Source organism: Aptenodytes forsteri, unplaced genomic scaffold (genome assembly GCF_000699145.1).
Source record: "Aptenodytes forsteri isolate BGI_AS27 unplaced genomic scaffold, ASM69914v1 Scaffold270, whole genome shotgun sequence".
Taxonomy (NCBI): domain Eukaryota; kingdom Metazoa; phylum Chordata; class Aves; order Sphenisciformes; family Spheniscidae; genus Aptenodytes; species Aptenodytes forsteri.
Genome location: NW_008794631.1, coordinates 3,990,668 through 4,005,470, shown reverse-complemented (window position 1 = coordinate 4,005,470; position 14,803 = coordinate 3,990,668). Strand labels below are relative to the sequence as shown.

Genomic DNA, 14,803 nt, shown 5'->3' with positions numbered 1-14,803 from the left:
TTAAAATACTCTCTCTCTTTTCATCCACTATAATTTCCACTCCAGAAATAGCCTTAAGGAGAGGCGACGATCAGATTATGAATTAGATTCTAGATGACAGAATCAATTCAAACTTGCAATAGCTGACTTTTCCCAATTTTGCACACGTACATATGATATGAATTATATTTATGACTGTTGTGCATTTTCCATCCAAAGACAGAAGGAGGTACAGAAATTACAGAAGCAGTTGCTGTAAGTGCCATTCTGTGTAGGTGGATATAGTAGACATGCCGAGAATGATGACTGTATGCAACACTGATCAGTATCTGGCAGGAATATATGTACGCATACTACTGCTAGAGGAATAAGATGAATATGAGAAGCATAAGGTGCAGCATAATACTTTATAAGAATAAACTGAAAAATGCAAAGGGCCTGATTCTTATTTCTTTTACATGAGTTTTACATGCTGCTGTCAACAGTGAAGGTAGTATTGATTGATAATTGCAGAGGCGAAGAATGAATTAGGTCTGTAAGACTAAATTTTGTTCTTAAATTATGTATGTAGGATACTCCTACACCTGGGATGGTTGACTGGAGTCCTGTATTAAGGTCTTCTTATGAGATCAGGGATGTTGTTCCCTGCATCCAGAAGGTTACATGACAATGATAGAGTAACACGGTATTTTGCATAAGGTAAGGAAAGAGAAAGAAACTAAGTGGAAATAAAGAACAAACTTTTGAGAGAATATTGCCCATAACAGAACTGCTACTGGTTTTGCAGAAAGTCTGGACAAACAGCAGGGGCAAAACGTGGCCCTAATGGAAAGGAGAAGAAAGTAATGGGTTTAAATTGCAGTAAGGGAGACTAGGGTCAGGCATCAGGAAGACCTTTCTAATGCTAAGGAGAGTGGCCTAGGTTGCCTAGGGATGTCAGGGAACCTCCATCACTGAAGGTTTTTAAGAACAGGTTAGACAAACATCTGTCAAGAATGATATAGGGACAGTTGATCCTGCCTAGGGGGAGGGGATGGACTGCATGACCCCTTCAGGTCCTTTCCAGTCCTATTTTTCTATGATTCAGTGAAAAGGAAATATGAGAGACGAGGAAACACAACAAATTAGAGAAGACAGAGGTGAAAAAGACAAGTATAACAAAAAGGGCAGAAGAGATGAAACTAAGAGGAAGTGGCACAAAGAGCAAGAAATACATTTTAAACAATCCCCTTTATGATACAAATAAAGATTTTCAATTTTTTCTGATGTCAGCTAGTTCTTCCTGGGAAATATGGACATTAGCTCTAGTAAAGACTAAAGTCCACGGAAGGTGCTGAAAAATAAATACCTTGATATAAAAAGACATTCCCAAACACTTTGAAATGCCACAATAATGCCTTGCAGAAGTAGTAGTTTAAGTGTTTCATGCTTCCATTTTTCCTGTAAACGGAGTTCTCTGCTCTGTCTATGTTTCCTAAAATGTGTCATACATCTGTTTTTGAGAAAGAGTGGTGGGGTGGTGGGGCCACTGCACGATTTGAGAGCACTACAGCTGAGGAAGTCTGTCTTCAAACCTACTCATACTGCATGACCAGGCACGGGCTTCAAAAACATCTTCTTAAATCTTCTAGCAAATGGAGAGAATAAGTTATTACACGTATCCACGCGCTTCACGCCAAATCACTTTCACAGTCAACTCTGCCAGAATGTTTCCACTGTGGCCCAAATACTGTACCCCATCACCGTAATTTAGTTTACTCAACTGAATTCAAGTAAATGAATAGATGAATCTGAATATGAAAGCTATTTGATGCTTAATAAGTATCTTCTTTCTCATTATAGTATAATATAGTATAGTATATATAGTATAAAGGGCCTCTATACACACTGCTTAGACTGACAGAATAGGTACATTTGGAAACTAGCATAAAAAAATTCTTTGGGTTAAAACACAGGCTGTGCACATACTCAGCTCAAAATGAAGACTACAGCAAAGAAGTGCTGGTGTGCTGTGGACATAACCAGGGGTAGGACTTTGGCAGTATCTGCTGAAGTTCTTTCAAAGCCTTTCTGTGGGATCAGAACTACGTTCACAGTATATGCTGTAACTGAAGGCCTCTGGGCTCACTAAATAAGGTTGAGGACACAGCCGGGCTTCTGTAGAAGATATAATTTTATAGGCAAATCAGGTGCATCAGTCATCTTTCTGACCTCCATCATAAATGATATAATGTCAATATGACAGTAACAGACTTAAATGTGTAGGTAAGTGCGTAATTCAAAGGTAACAGTGAACAGTGCTTCACTCTCTCTATGCCTCAGTTCCTTACAATGACACAGGTAGTGTAGTGATATCTTCCTATTCCCAATGGTGTGGTGCAGTTATATTGACTTTTTTGAGATATCCTATTCCTACAAGTGCAGATGCAACAAAGAAAACTGGTCAGGAAGAGACGTAAGTTACAAGTCAAGTGTTCATGCTGTGGCAAGGCAAATCTGATGTAGTCACTTGTACTAGTAAGTAGTCTGGTAATCTTGACTTTCAAAAATCTAGTAATTTTATCCATGGATGAAATGGAATTATGCAACGCTGATGGTAAAGGAAAAGGGAAAGAAGTGAGAAAAATTGTCACCCTCATCACTGAAAGTCGTATAAAAAGCAAAAGAAAAACAAAGTTGGATTGAGACAACACAGTTTAGTGGCTATATTCAAACACAGAGAAAGAAGAGAGCATTTATAAAACAAGACAGCATCAAAGCAATAAAGCATCTCAGGGAGAAAATGATTGAAAGCTGGTTGGCTTTTAACAGGAAAGGAAAACAAGGGACTGCATGGAGTTGTGACAATGAGATGGTAGGGTGTATGTGGTAGGTTGAGACTGCAGAAAGAAAACGTCTGGCATGAAAGCAGATGTACAAGAATGACCACAGACCCATCTGAGAGCTGTCTATGTCTTTTCAACAGTTTATCTGGAGCATGATAGCCAATGTCAATGAAGATGGGGAACTGACAATGTAAGAAAATGCTGCCTAGTAGCTCGTTTTATTGTGTTAGAGTTGGCAGAAGCCCAAAGCTGGTAGTGCTATAAGACACGATGAAATATGAAAAGTTCTGGCAGGCAGTGTAGATAAAACAAGACTGAGGACAACTGGGACTACAGGCCTGATTTAATGAATCTAGTATGTAGAAGGAAAGAGCCAGACAACAGCAAGAAGGGAACCTGATGATGAGTTACACTGGAGAACAATATAATGTGTAGAAGTTGCTTCTGTGCGCTGTGGGCAAGCAAATAGTTACGGAAACACCAATTACTAGGAAAACTTTTTAAGGAATTCATAAACAAGAAAGTGTTTTGAACCCCAGTGACCACTGGCAGCTGGATTCTTCTTAACTCATTTCACTCATTTAAGAATTAATTGTCTGTCCTAAAATAGCTGCCCTAGCTCCCTCTCATGTCAATGGAGACAAAAGGTACCTTAAGATACCTATTAGAGATTCAACCTATCTAAAAATTATTCTATTTTGACAGCCTGAGTTGCCCCTTGGACATGCATATGTCTCCTTGTCTATGTCTCTTCGGCTCTATGGGAAATCTAGTTAACTAGCTTCCACCAGATACCTAACTGCTCTATGACTAAATTAAGCAAGGTGAATCCTTTCCTAAATTTCATAAAACTCCAATTCATGGTTGAAGTTCTTCTGTCAGTTGTGTTGGTGTTAACAAGTGTTGTTGAAGATATGAAAGAACACCTTAAAACAAAGTTTTCAAATCTGATAGCAAATGACAATGCTAAGAAGTTGTTACAACAAGCTCATCTGTTCTTGAAAAAAAAAGTGCATTTAGCCATACAACCTGGATTTTGACAAAGTCCCTCCTGAGAGGCATGGAGGAAGTGCAGAAGTTAAGGTTACAAGGTACTCTTCTATTACAAGATATAAATAGCTTAAAAAAGCAAGAAACATAAAATTAGGCAATAAATTGTCCATTTTCAAGAAAGGAGACTACAAATAGAGATTAAAGGATTTATACCAAATTTTTTTGAATGGTTTTAGCAAGCAGCAAGAAAAGATGGTGCACAATGGTTGATTCAGCAGGAGGAACATGTGAATTTCTTAAGTTAGTACATAATACCATGAACAACTTACAGATCCTGTTTACAACATGCCGGGGGAGCATTATGACAGGTGAAATACAGAGTAGATAGGTGCAAAGTGTTTCACATTAAAAGGAACCATTTTAGTGACTCACATGGTAACAATCAGGGAAGCAAAGAGGTATCATGGTGGATACATCTGCTTATTGAAAAACCTGCTCAATGAGCAGATAGTTAGAAAAAAGCAGGATGTTAGGCTGTATTGAGATAAAGACAGAAAATAATGCTGAAAATATTATAATGTTATTATGTAAACCAGCAATGCATCCTCACTGTGATCATGGCATTCAGTTCTGATCACAAAATCTTGAAGAGATCAGTGTGGAAATTGAAATGGTTAAGAGATGGGCAGCAAAAATTATTAAAGGCAAAGAAAAACTTGTTTATGAACAGAGATAAAAAGGACACAGACGACAACAGGAGTGCAAACAGCTGCCCGCTTTAGAAAGCCATTACAATTTCTAGGAGAATTCTTGGTGTGTGCATAGATGCTGCTGCTTAGATTAGCAAAATCTTGGAAAACAGTGAAAACACTGAAGCTTTAACTACTCAGTGTAATTTAAAGAGGAACAATCCCTACTGTGGGTAGTTTAAAGAACATAAATCAGAAACATCTATTTATTCTTAAAAACAAGAGGAATAGGATTACAACGGAATTGCTTGTGTGCATTAAAAAGCAACCTATTTACAACACAGAAAAAGAAGCACTGCTTTACACTACACGTAAGTAATCTATAACTCATTTCCACGAGGAGACATTGAGGTTTTAAGTCTGTCAAGTTTGAAAAAGTTGTATGAATAAACAACGCAAGTAGTCTACCTAAATAAAGCTGACTAAAACCAGGATCTATCTGAGGCATTTAAGACTTCAGTCTTCAGGCAAAAAGTAAGCACTAGCATGCATTACTTAGCAACTGAAACAGGCTACACAGGTTCAATTATTGTGACTCAGCTAACAAGCAGCAGCTTACTATCATTGCCTGCAATCACCTCTCTTTCTCCTGCAGTACTTCATTTCCAAGGAAGTGACAAGTTGAAAGTTAAACCAGGATCATCTGTAACTGGAACATTTTACTACATTATTTATTTCCTCATTTATTTCTTCACGACATTCTCAAAACTTTTCCCAAACTTGTTTTGTACTCTTCTTTCCCTCTTCTGAAACTTCTTTCATCAAATTACAAGACACCAAATGCCGTGTGACACCATTTTCAAAAATATTTTGAATTCCTGCTGAGCCCTCTGAGTTAGAGCACTCAGTTCTTCTGAAAACAAGGTTTTAAACTTATGACTAAATATGCTATCATTAGCCAAACACTACAGTTTGGCTAAGTCTTTATCCAGGCAATACGATAAATTCAGGATCTCCTTATACTTTGTGTAATTTTAGTTACTTTTCAAATGATATGGCAATTTGCATAGTACTAGCTCAATTGCTTTTGACTGTCCATCGGCATTATTCCTATGAGGAATCTGGCTCTCATACCTCTTTTCTGCTCCCACTGAAATCAATGGCAAAATTTCCTGTGACTTCCTTCAGTAAAAGCAGAACAGCCAGTAGAGGGAGCACAAATACATAGAAATAATTTTCTGCGGTTCCTATAAAAATGATAATGTGTACTATTTTTTCATATAGTATTTGCACTACTTCCCCCACCCCGATCAAAAATACTGTCTTGATCAGGCTCCAACAGATGTAGGTAAGGAGGCTCTGGGTTGTTTGGTGGCCCTTCCTGCAATCCCTGGGACCTCAGGGCTCTGTGTGAGAGGCACAGGCTGAATCCTGAGAAACTGATCTTGGCAAAATAATGTTTTCTACCTACATAGCACTGCTGGGCAGACCAGCACAATATGGGGCACACCTTTTGCTCTTGGACATAACCACAGCTCTGCTGACTGATGATCTCTGCCAGCTGGGTGAACCAGTACAATACAGCACAATATGGCTAAACAGTGACTTTCTACCTTGAACCACTGCTCATGTAGCAAGCTGGAGCCTTCAGCAGCAGTTTGTCCCTTTATGTGATCCCAGTGCCACTAGCTGTGCAGAGAAAGGTCACACCTCTGTCCCCTCTCTGCCTGCTGATATTACTGGCGGATGTTGCCTGGAAGATGTTGCTTTGCTGCAGGACTCAGAAGGTGCGTTGCTCTGCAGGTGAGAAGGTCTCAGGGAATAATACAGGACCCCTATCCTCCTCTTTACTTCTAAATTTCACGAGTTTCAAATGGGATCTCAGGATTGCTATGCTTTTTGAGAGCCTCCCCCATAAAGGAGGGAAAGATTTAATCTCTTCAGGGGACTGACTCAAAAAGAAACACCCCACCCCACACCCCCCCAGGAAACCAAATGTAAACTGCTGAGTTTCTTATTCCATTGTCAGGTTTTCCCGTGCTGGAGAAGACAAAGCCTGAACTCCCATCCATCCCACTTTGTTTGAAACCATGTACATGCAACAATTGCAAAAGCACTTGCCAGTAGTATAAGTCTGCTCCCATTAAAGAAAATAGAGTTAGATAAATGACAAGCGCTTTGGAAAATGTCTCTGCTAGATACCACAGAGGATAGGATGGAAAACAGAGTATGTAACCACTTGGATGTGAAACATTTTCAAAACAAACAAAAAAGTCACCCTACAGATCCATTGGCTCTCTACTTCTAAATTAAAAAAAAAAAAAAAAAAAAATCATCAGTTTGGAGTTCAGGGGGCCCTGAGATTCTCAGAAACATACAAAAGGCTGCTACCTGCGACTGGAGGTGTAGGCAGGACTAGCAAACCAAGCACTACCAGCAAGAGGAATGCTAAGCTGAACATTTAAGTGAGTGACACTTTTATAAGTACCTTTTTGGTAATCACATTTAATGTCTTTTCCATCCTCAATTTCCTCTCGTTTGGAGAAAAAAGGTGGCACTACAATTCTTTGCTCTACAGATGTAGACAAAACTAATGAATTTGAATTTAGAGTACAATAAAAAGAACTACAGAAATCTTTTCAGACCTCAGTGAAGTTGCTGCACCCATCCTGAAGTCTGTGAACTACTTGGTGCCTTACACTGAATAATAATTTCCCTAAAAATACTTTCTGTCTATGCAAATATGCATAATCATATCTGATTTTCCAGCGAAGACGACTAGTAAGTTTTTATATTTTTCTTTGTTTTCTTTGCACGTTCCAAAACATTTCAAACCCCAGTCTACTGGGTGACCACTAACCAAGGAACTGAACTTTATAGGCCAGATGGGCCTCTCCTGTCTCACATTCCTACTGTGCTTTCGCTGCAGAAAATTTCTCAGTTGGCCCTATATTGACCTTTAAAAGAAAAAAAAGAATAACTGGATAACCCCCGAATGTATAAATAAATTATATAATATGACATTATATTATAACTACATATATAGTATGCACTAATATACTACATAGGGTAGAATTCATCTTTTGTTATTAAAAATGATAAAGAAGTGGGAGTTTTCAGAAAGGCCATGAGAAAGTCCAGGAGGAGTAGAAGATTTCTGCGCATCTGTTTTGATAATCATTCAGGCTACAGACACTTTACCTGCTGGCCTGGTTTGAGCGGTGATAGTGTTATTCCCTGGGTATTGATCACTGGGAGTATCTGGTTGCCGATGACGGTAGCGATGATCTGACCCTGGGCGTTGGTCAATAACTGTGGAGTTATCGGCTGCACCTGAAGTCCCTGAGCTCCACCTGCCGCCTGGCTGGAGGGGACTGGATTAGGCATCAGTGGGATTGTTCCAATAATCTGGAGATAAATGACATAGAAAGGGAAAATGCACACATGCTGCATATACTTGCCACACATAATTACTTGTTTTATGTGTGTTAAATCAAACTTAGGTGAAATAAGCACCGAGAGACAGATATGACAGGCTGAGGGTGGGAAACAACTGTTCCTTTACTGAGGTGATGAGGACTTTCAAACTCATTTGTCGCATCACATATCACCTGTACGTTTTACCACCGTCCACTGTCATTCCCAACAAATCTGCTGCGGCTGAGAGTGTATGTAACAAATGCTGGGCCACGCTCTGGCCCCTGGATGATGCTTTGCTCCCACCTCTCATTTGAACACAGAATGAAATAGATGCAAATATCAGTCTGTTTGTCTTGCTTTCTACAACTCATCCGTACAATGTTATTAACTGTGAACTGAGGTGCTTGTGTCATTTTCCTTGATTTACTGATACCTAGTACTCTAGATGACCACTTATTACTCCCATACAATCTCAGGGAGGAACAAAGAGATACTGGTGCCTTTGAGGACATGGCTTATTAAGATATGTTCATAAAAATGCAGCTGCTTTTGGATGACAAATAAGTAGTACAACACAAGGGGAGGGCTGCTTTTAGATAAAACATTTTAGCTAACATTTCTGGGGCAAGTACTTGCAGAAGGAGACACTTGTGACATCTCAGATTTGAGAATACAGTGATTTCCTAAAATGTGAACGTGCCTGTAAAACTAATATTAGGATGAGATGTCAAACAGATACTATAAGAAAGCTTGTCAGTCAATAAGCTGCTAGGTTGAAGAAAGTTATGCTATTGGAAGACTCTTTTTACAAGTATTAGAGCATCTGAAACAAACTTCTGATTAAACTTGTGAATAAAACCAAACTTTTTTTTTTTTTTTGCAAACAACAACAAATGAAGTCATAGGATTATTGCAACAGGAAAAGTAAAAAAAAAAAAAAGCAAACCACATCTCTATTTCCTTCACCATGTCTCCTCTGACTTTCTCTATCACAGCCCCCCAGAAAACATCTATCCAATTGTAAGGCTTCCAGTCTTCCCTCTCCAGAAGCCTTGCTTCCTCCTCTTTATCCTCAACATCCACCACACTGCATGTCCCTGTGGTCCCCCACCAGTATGATCCCAGTTGCCCTGTCCCCCTTATCACATACATTGACTAGTGTAGACCTACTTGGTTGCTGAGAAATAGGGTAGATTATGGCTGAGTTCTCCCTCTTTTTCCTCAGTGGGGATAGTAACAGGGTAGCTTTCCTCAGTCTGTCTGCTGATTCTCATTCCACTTAGGAGCTTAATCATCTTTTTAGATCTCCTTATTTCCGATAAATTTTGTTGAAATTGGTCGGCTGTTTCAAATCCATTAGGTAGGTATGGAGAGATGGATGGATGGAAAGAGGGAGAGAAGGATAGACAACACTAGTCATAAGACTAGTTTCCTCATGACTAAATGGCTAAAGTGTTTCTAATGAAACTTGAAGGCAAATTTGTCTCCAAAACAAACATATAAAGTTCCTATTGATTTCAACAATTAATTTACATTGTATCAATGGGAACTGTACAATACAGTGTAAAATTAGCTCTAAAATAACTGTTTAGTGAAAACATCAGTGACTTTGTGGGCAGACCACTAAGTTACTTTCTGAGAGTGCAAAAGTGGAGGAACAACTCTGAATCTCTTGCTAAAGATATAAAAAGGATACATGTATGAACTGTGCTGTGAAGAATAGCAGGGATCTGCGAAGACCTCTGCATATTTAAATCACCAGAGGCGATACACAACAACCCCAGAAAATCCATCCTCAAGAAAGCATCATGCAATGACATCCAACTAACTCAGGCACAGCTGGAAGGGCCTGAGGCTCTCGTCAGAGGATCACCCTCTTCCTTCCATTATTAGGCTAAGATATGACTCAATCAAGTGACAGTGTCCTAATGAGTGACTGCTCCTTCAGCAGTCACAGCCCGACGGTGTGCCTCTAGGTAGGTTCAACTGGAAAGTACAACGTGACAACTTAAACCAACTCCTTGAGGGAAAAGTGTGCACTTGGTTAGCTGCGGCAGCTCAGCTAACAGGTGGTAAGCGCTGAAGTCATCATCAATTTACCAAACTCGCCCAGTTAGAAGAAGTTTGGATGGGAAGACCAGAGAACCAGAAAGAAAAGCTCTCCTGTGGGAGGACCTGGTAAAATGGCAAGCCCACCTATTAAGATGTATTGTAAGAGCTGCATATATCAAACCTGTTCAAAACACTGTAAAGATATCATTTAAGTTCTCCTTAATGCATTCCTAAAAGGTAGACAGATCAATAAAGATTAATACCCCCATTTTACCGAGCATGAAAGTGAAGCACGATGGAGCATATTCAGACAGAGGTTGTGATTTGGAGAGTTAGCCTTCTAAGCTGGAATTGCCTGCGAGTTTCTCTCTGCAGATCACAGTACTTTCGTTTTTTTTTTTTAAGGTGTCCCTAGCTGAACTGCAGCTGCTTTACTGTTCATGTGAGAAGATGGCTGTTCACTGAGGACGGAGGCATTTATTTACACCATTATCAGATTTCAGAGTGTTTTCTAAAATCTGACTTTCAGCGCGAATTGAATACAACTTTCATGCAGTGCAACATGTAAATTTCTCCCAGTTTTTGGTGACCTAAAATATTTATGGGTCACAAATATATTCTTTCACTTTTAACGTATCTCACCAAACACAAGGAATAATCCTTCTTAATTTTATCAGCAGAAACATAGCAAAGGCCTCTCCTTCCTTTGCCATGTCAGTAAAGGACGTGACCTTGGAGTGTCATTATTCCAATGTAACTTTAACTATCAAGGTCCTAATCCCAGCAAAGCAAAAAATGCTGTGCTGGTGTTATCAGTAATAGAAATGTTTGCATTCACATTTAAAATGCATTTCTTGGACTGCAGTTGGACATTTTATAGAATGACAGTGCTGAAGTGGACAGTTTGTAAGGTCAGAAGCAGAAGGCTATCTATATGTATTAATGTGTGTCACACACCATTCTGTACATGGCGTGCTGTACATGCACACAACCAGAAATGGAGCAGGGAAAACACAGCTGGGAGAGGTGTTCCAGAAGGACAAATGAACAAATGCCCTCAGGGGTGTTACCGTAGGAGCCAAGGGTAAATCTGAATGGGAAACAGTCTTCCCACTTTCTTAAACTTACTGAGATTTCAAGATTTGTTTTTCCATTTTATACCAAAATAAAGTAAAATCTTGTCTGGTTAAAAACAAGACATCCACTTGTTTCTAGTTAACCAACAGGGCTACTCTTTATGGCATGAATCTTTGATATGGCTAAACTCAGATACAAGTTTCCCCTTTCAAGTTCCCCCTTCTCCAAGTACCCTCCCCTAAATATCCTAACAGCACTCTGATTCACACATAGGGAGGAGTACTGAAACTGGATCCCCCCCTCAAACCTTGTGTGACTGTCCTGATGCTGGGCCAGATCCCTCTTCCTCTAATTTTGGAATTAGAGGATTGGTTGGGCCTTGCTAATCTGTCCTGTAGAAGTATCATGAAAGCTGGCACTTTATGAAGACAATTTATGGTTTTGATACATTTAAATTTTCTGAAGAAATAAAACAAGACCATGCCATGGGCTTGAGACACTGGCGTGTCACAGTACAGACTATTTAATTGCCAGTGATTTCCCTACTGGGGAGGCATTGCTCCTTTCTAGCAACTGCTGCTATTTCAGATTATATTCAAGGACAGTTCAGGAATAGCACGTGACAGGCACTTATCCCACAAGATACTTATAGAATCACAAAATCACAGAATAGTTTGGGTTGGAAGAGAGCTTTTAAAGATCATGTAGTTCAACCCCCCTGCCATGGGCGGGGACATCTTTCACTAGATCAGGTTGCTTAAAGCCCCATCCAGCCTGACCTTGAACACTTCCAGGGAGGGGGCATCCACAACTTCTCTGAGACATAGCAGAAGAGGCTTTTTACTCGGTCAATGTTTGGACTCAAATTCATAAACGAACCCACCTGTCAAACACATTCTTGAGAAAACAAACACATCCCTAAAAGTCCTCATGCTACAAAAATATAATTTAAAAAGTTTTGGGGTTTTTTACACTATGCACGTGACTTTTACAATTCCTTTTATACCTCATACAACTGAAAGCAAGTGTTAAGCATTCACAGAGGAGCTGCAAAACAGGTGTATGCAAAACAACAAACAGACAGTTTTGAAAGTCCAAGGGTTAATTCAAGGGACCCCCTTGTCAGTGCTCCATAACCTCTAAGGGAGTCAAGCACAGTAATCTGCAGAGCGCTGTTGATTAAAATAAATTACACCTGGTTGTATCTGTCTGAGGTACAGGTTCCAGATACAGGCACAAAACGTAGTGCAGATGTGACACTGGAAATCGTACTGACATATTTAATGTAAATTCAGACCTCAGCTTTTTTACAGAGACAGGGCTTTGGTCCACCTCAAATTAACACACCAAGACTGTAATTCTGGCCAGAAGCCTTAGTGGAGTCAGATTTTCACTTCAAGTATTCAGCAAGATTCTTTCTTTTTTGTTTATGGATTAATAGATACATCAATTGCATCCTGAGGTGCTTAGAGAGCAGTTTTTACAGACGTTAATTTAGTTTTTTATGCTTCCCAATGTTAACTAAATTTTAAAAATCAATGATTTGTTTCTAACTTCAAAGGAAATTCAGGGTGATTTTTAAGAGCATCTGAATATTTTCAATTGATTAATCTGTAAGTGTCATTTTAGCATCCTAGGATTTCAAGATATCTGAGATCAGGCCTCTCAAATCTTACACCTTGAATCTGCCATTGCCAAGACAACTTCTGCGATTAAGTGTTATTTATAAGAAATAAAGTTGTAAGGCTTGGCTTGCACATGAAGTTAATTTGTTGATGTGCTCCTACATACCATCTGTGGGCTCAGCGGTCTTTGCCTACATAGTCCTGCAAACTGTAAATTCATCTGCAATGAAAGAATAAACACACAATTAAAGTGAAGGTAAAATCCCAAGGAATGGAGCTGTCCGTGGAGGGGAAAAATCCCAAACCCTCAGCATATCAACAATATCTGTGAGTGTTACCCCCCAATGGCAGGGTAATGTCCTAGCACTGATAAACTGAAGTGCTAGTCACTATTGTACCATTAAACAGATTTTGGTCCCTTGCCTTGCTCAGTAAAGGTTTCTTCTTAGAAATGAAATAAAAACATCTGATCCCTTAAAAATTATCCCTTAAATAACAGATCCTTAAGAAAGAATAACATAAAAAATAAAATCCATTCTTATCCTTTCTTGACTGACAACGCATCTTCATATTTAATTGCCTTTGTGGATTACTTAGTTGTAACTCACAAGCTGAAACTGCAGGCAGAAGCTGAGCGACTGCTCAGAACTTCTGGGGGTAAATGTCTAATTGTAGCCCCATTTGCGCTGCAGATGTAAAATCAGATTTTGCATAACTGTATGAAGGACTAATTGCTGATTTCCCAGCAGTGAGTCTTTTCTCATGGCTCCTAATAAACCAATTGCGTTTTGACATTAGCTGAAGTTACTATGATGCTCTAAAATGAAGCATACAACAGTTTTTTAAGTTCTTCCCCCTCTCACCTCATCAGATACAGGGATGCTGCCTTGCTTCACTGTTTTCCTAGCACAACCAAAGGAATATTACAAACTGTAGCCAACTGGATGGTTCAACAATGGTCTTTGTTTCTGCTGTGAAAAGGCTAAGTAAAATCAAAGACTGACTACACTAGGTTGTCAGCCAGGGCTGACGTAAAGCAAATAGTGCCATTTCATCTGAAAAATGTCTTTAACTACGAAAAGGAAATGTTAAGTTTTTTCAGTAGTATCATCAAAATCAATGTCTCTCTGAGTTTATCAATGTCACAGCCCTTTAAATATTGAAAGTTAATTATTCAGTTTTGAACAACGGAAGAACAATATAAAAATAAAATAGAAAAACAGGGAAAAAGTAAAAGGAGCAACAGAAAAATTTTTCAGTAAAATGGAGCAAACCACCATATACACGTAAGCTAATTTAACATCTCAAACTATGAACAGAATGCATGAAAGTCTTACTCTTATGTAGTGAGCCAAAAAAATCACTATTTGAGTGAATGTTTGCTGATTTAAATATGCTTCACTCATCTTCATTTCCTAGTCCTCAGAATATAATCTGAAATGAAAGCCCGCTTTGGCTTGTGTTGTATGATACCAGTACGTTTAAACTCATTTTTTCTAGTTTTACAGGGCCAAAAGCTAATTTAACTCCAGCAGTCATACCACCTACAGCACACAGGACAGTGTTTATGATTTGGTTCATTTTCTACAGTTTTGCAAATTTCGTTCAGAAGCTGCTTCTGTTCACAGATATGTTCCTTCTTGTATGGTCACTGTATCAGCACAAGCTACTTTAAGGAGATAATCTAAGGAGAAAATGACTGAGGAAAGGACAGAATAATGAGAATCTGCACAGGATTCTTCAGCCTCTGTGCAGCTGCCCCTTTGTTAAGCACACATATATATATACACTACCTATATAAATTATAAGCACATAGACACATATTTTAATTTTTTTTTATATATATACATGATTTATTATCTACCAATATCAATAAACCCAGCTATTTATATACACTGTACTATATATACTACCAATCTACACACTGAAAAACTGGAAGCATGAATACAAGCTCCATTTGCAGACTACTTCTGAAAGAAACGCTACTTCGTCTGGTTCTTTGGAGTAACAACAATATGATTCTTGAACCTCAAAGCAGGAGGAAGCTAAGGCTGCCTGTGTCTTTCGAAGTAAAAGCAGTATTAATTTATGTAAAGCTTACAAATTCCCTTTGCTGCATTGTATTTCCTGATGAGAACTCAAA

General features: G+C 39.0%; 1 protein-coding gene across 1 annotated transcript in view; it reads right to left on the bottom strand.

Annotated features, from left to right (window-relative positions):
* Nucleotides 1–14,803, bottom strand: part of POU6F2 (POU class 6 homeobox 2) — a 258,012-nt gene that overhangs the window by 17,277 nt on the left and 225,932 nt on the right. The window contains exon 6 of the mRNA XM_009273492.1: nucleotides 7,688–7,894. Within this exon, the coding sequence (XP_009271767.1) occupies nucleotides 7,688–7,894 (207 nt within the window). The remainder of the gene's footprint in view (nucleotides 1–7,687; nucleotides 7,895–14,803) is intronic.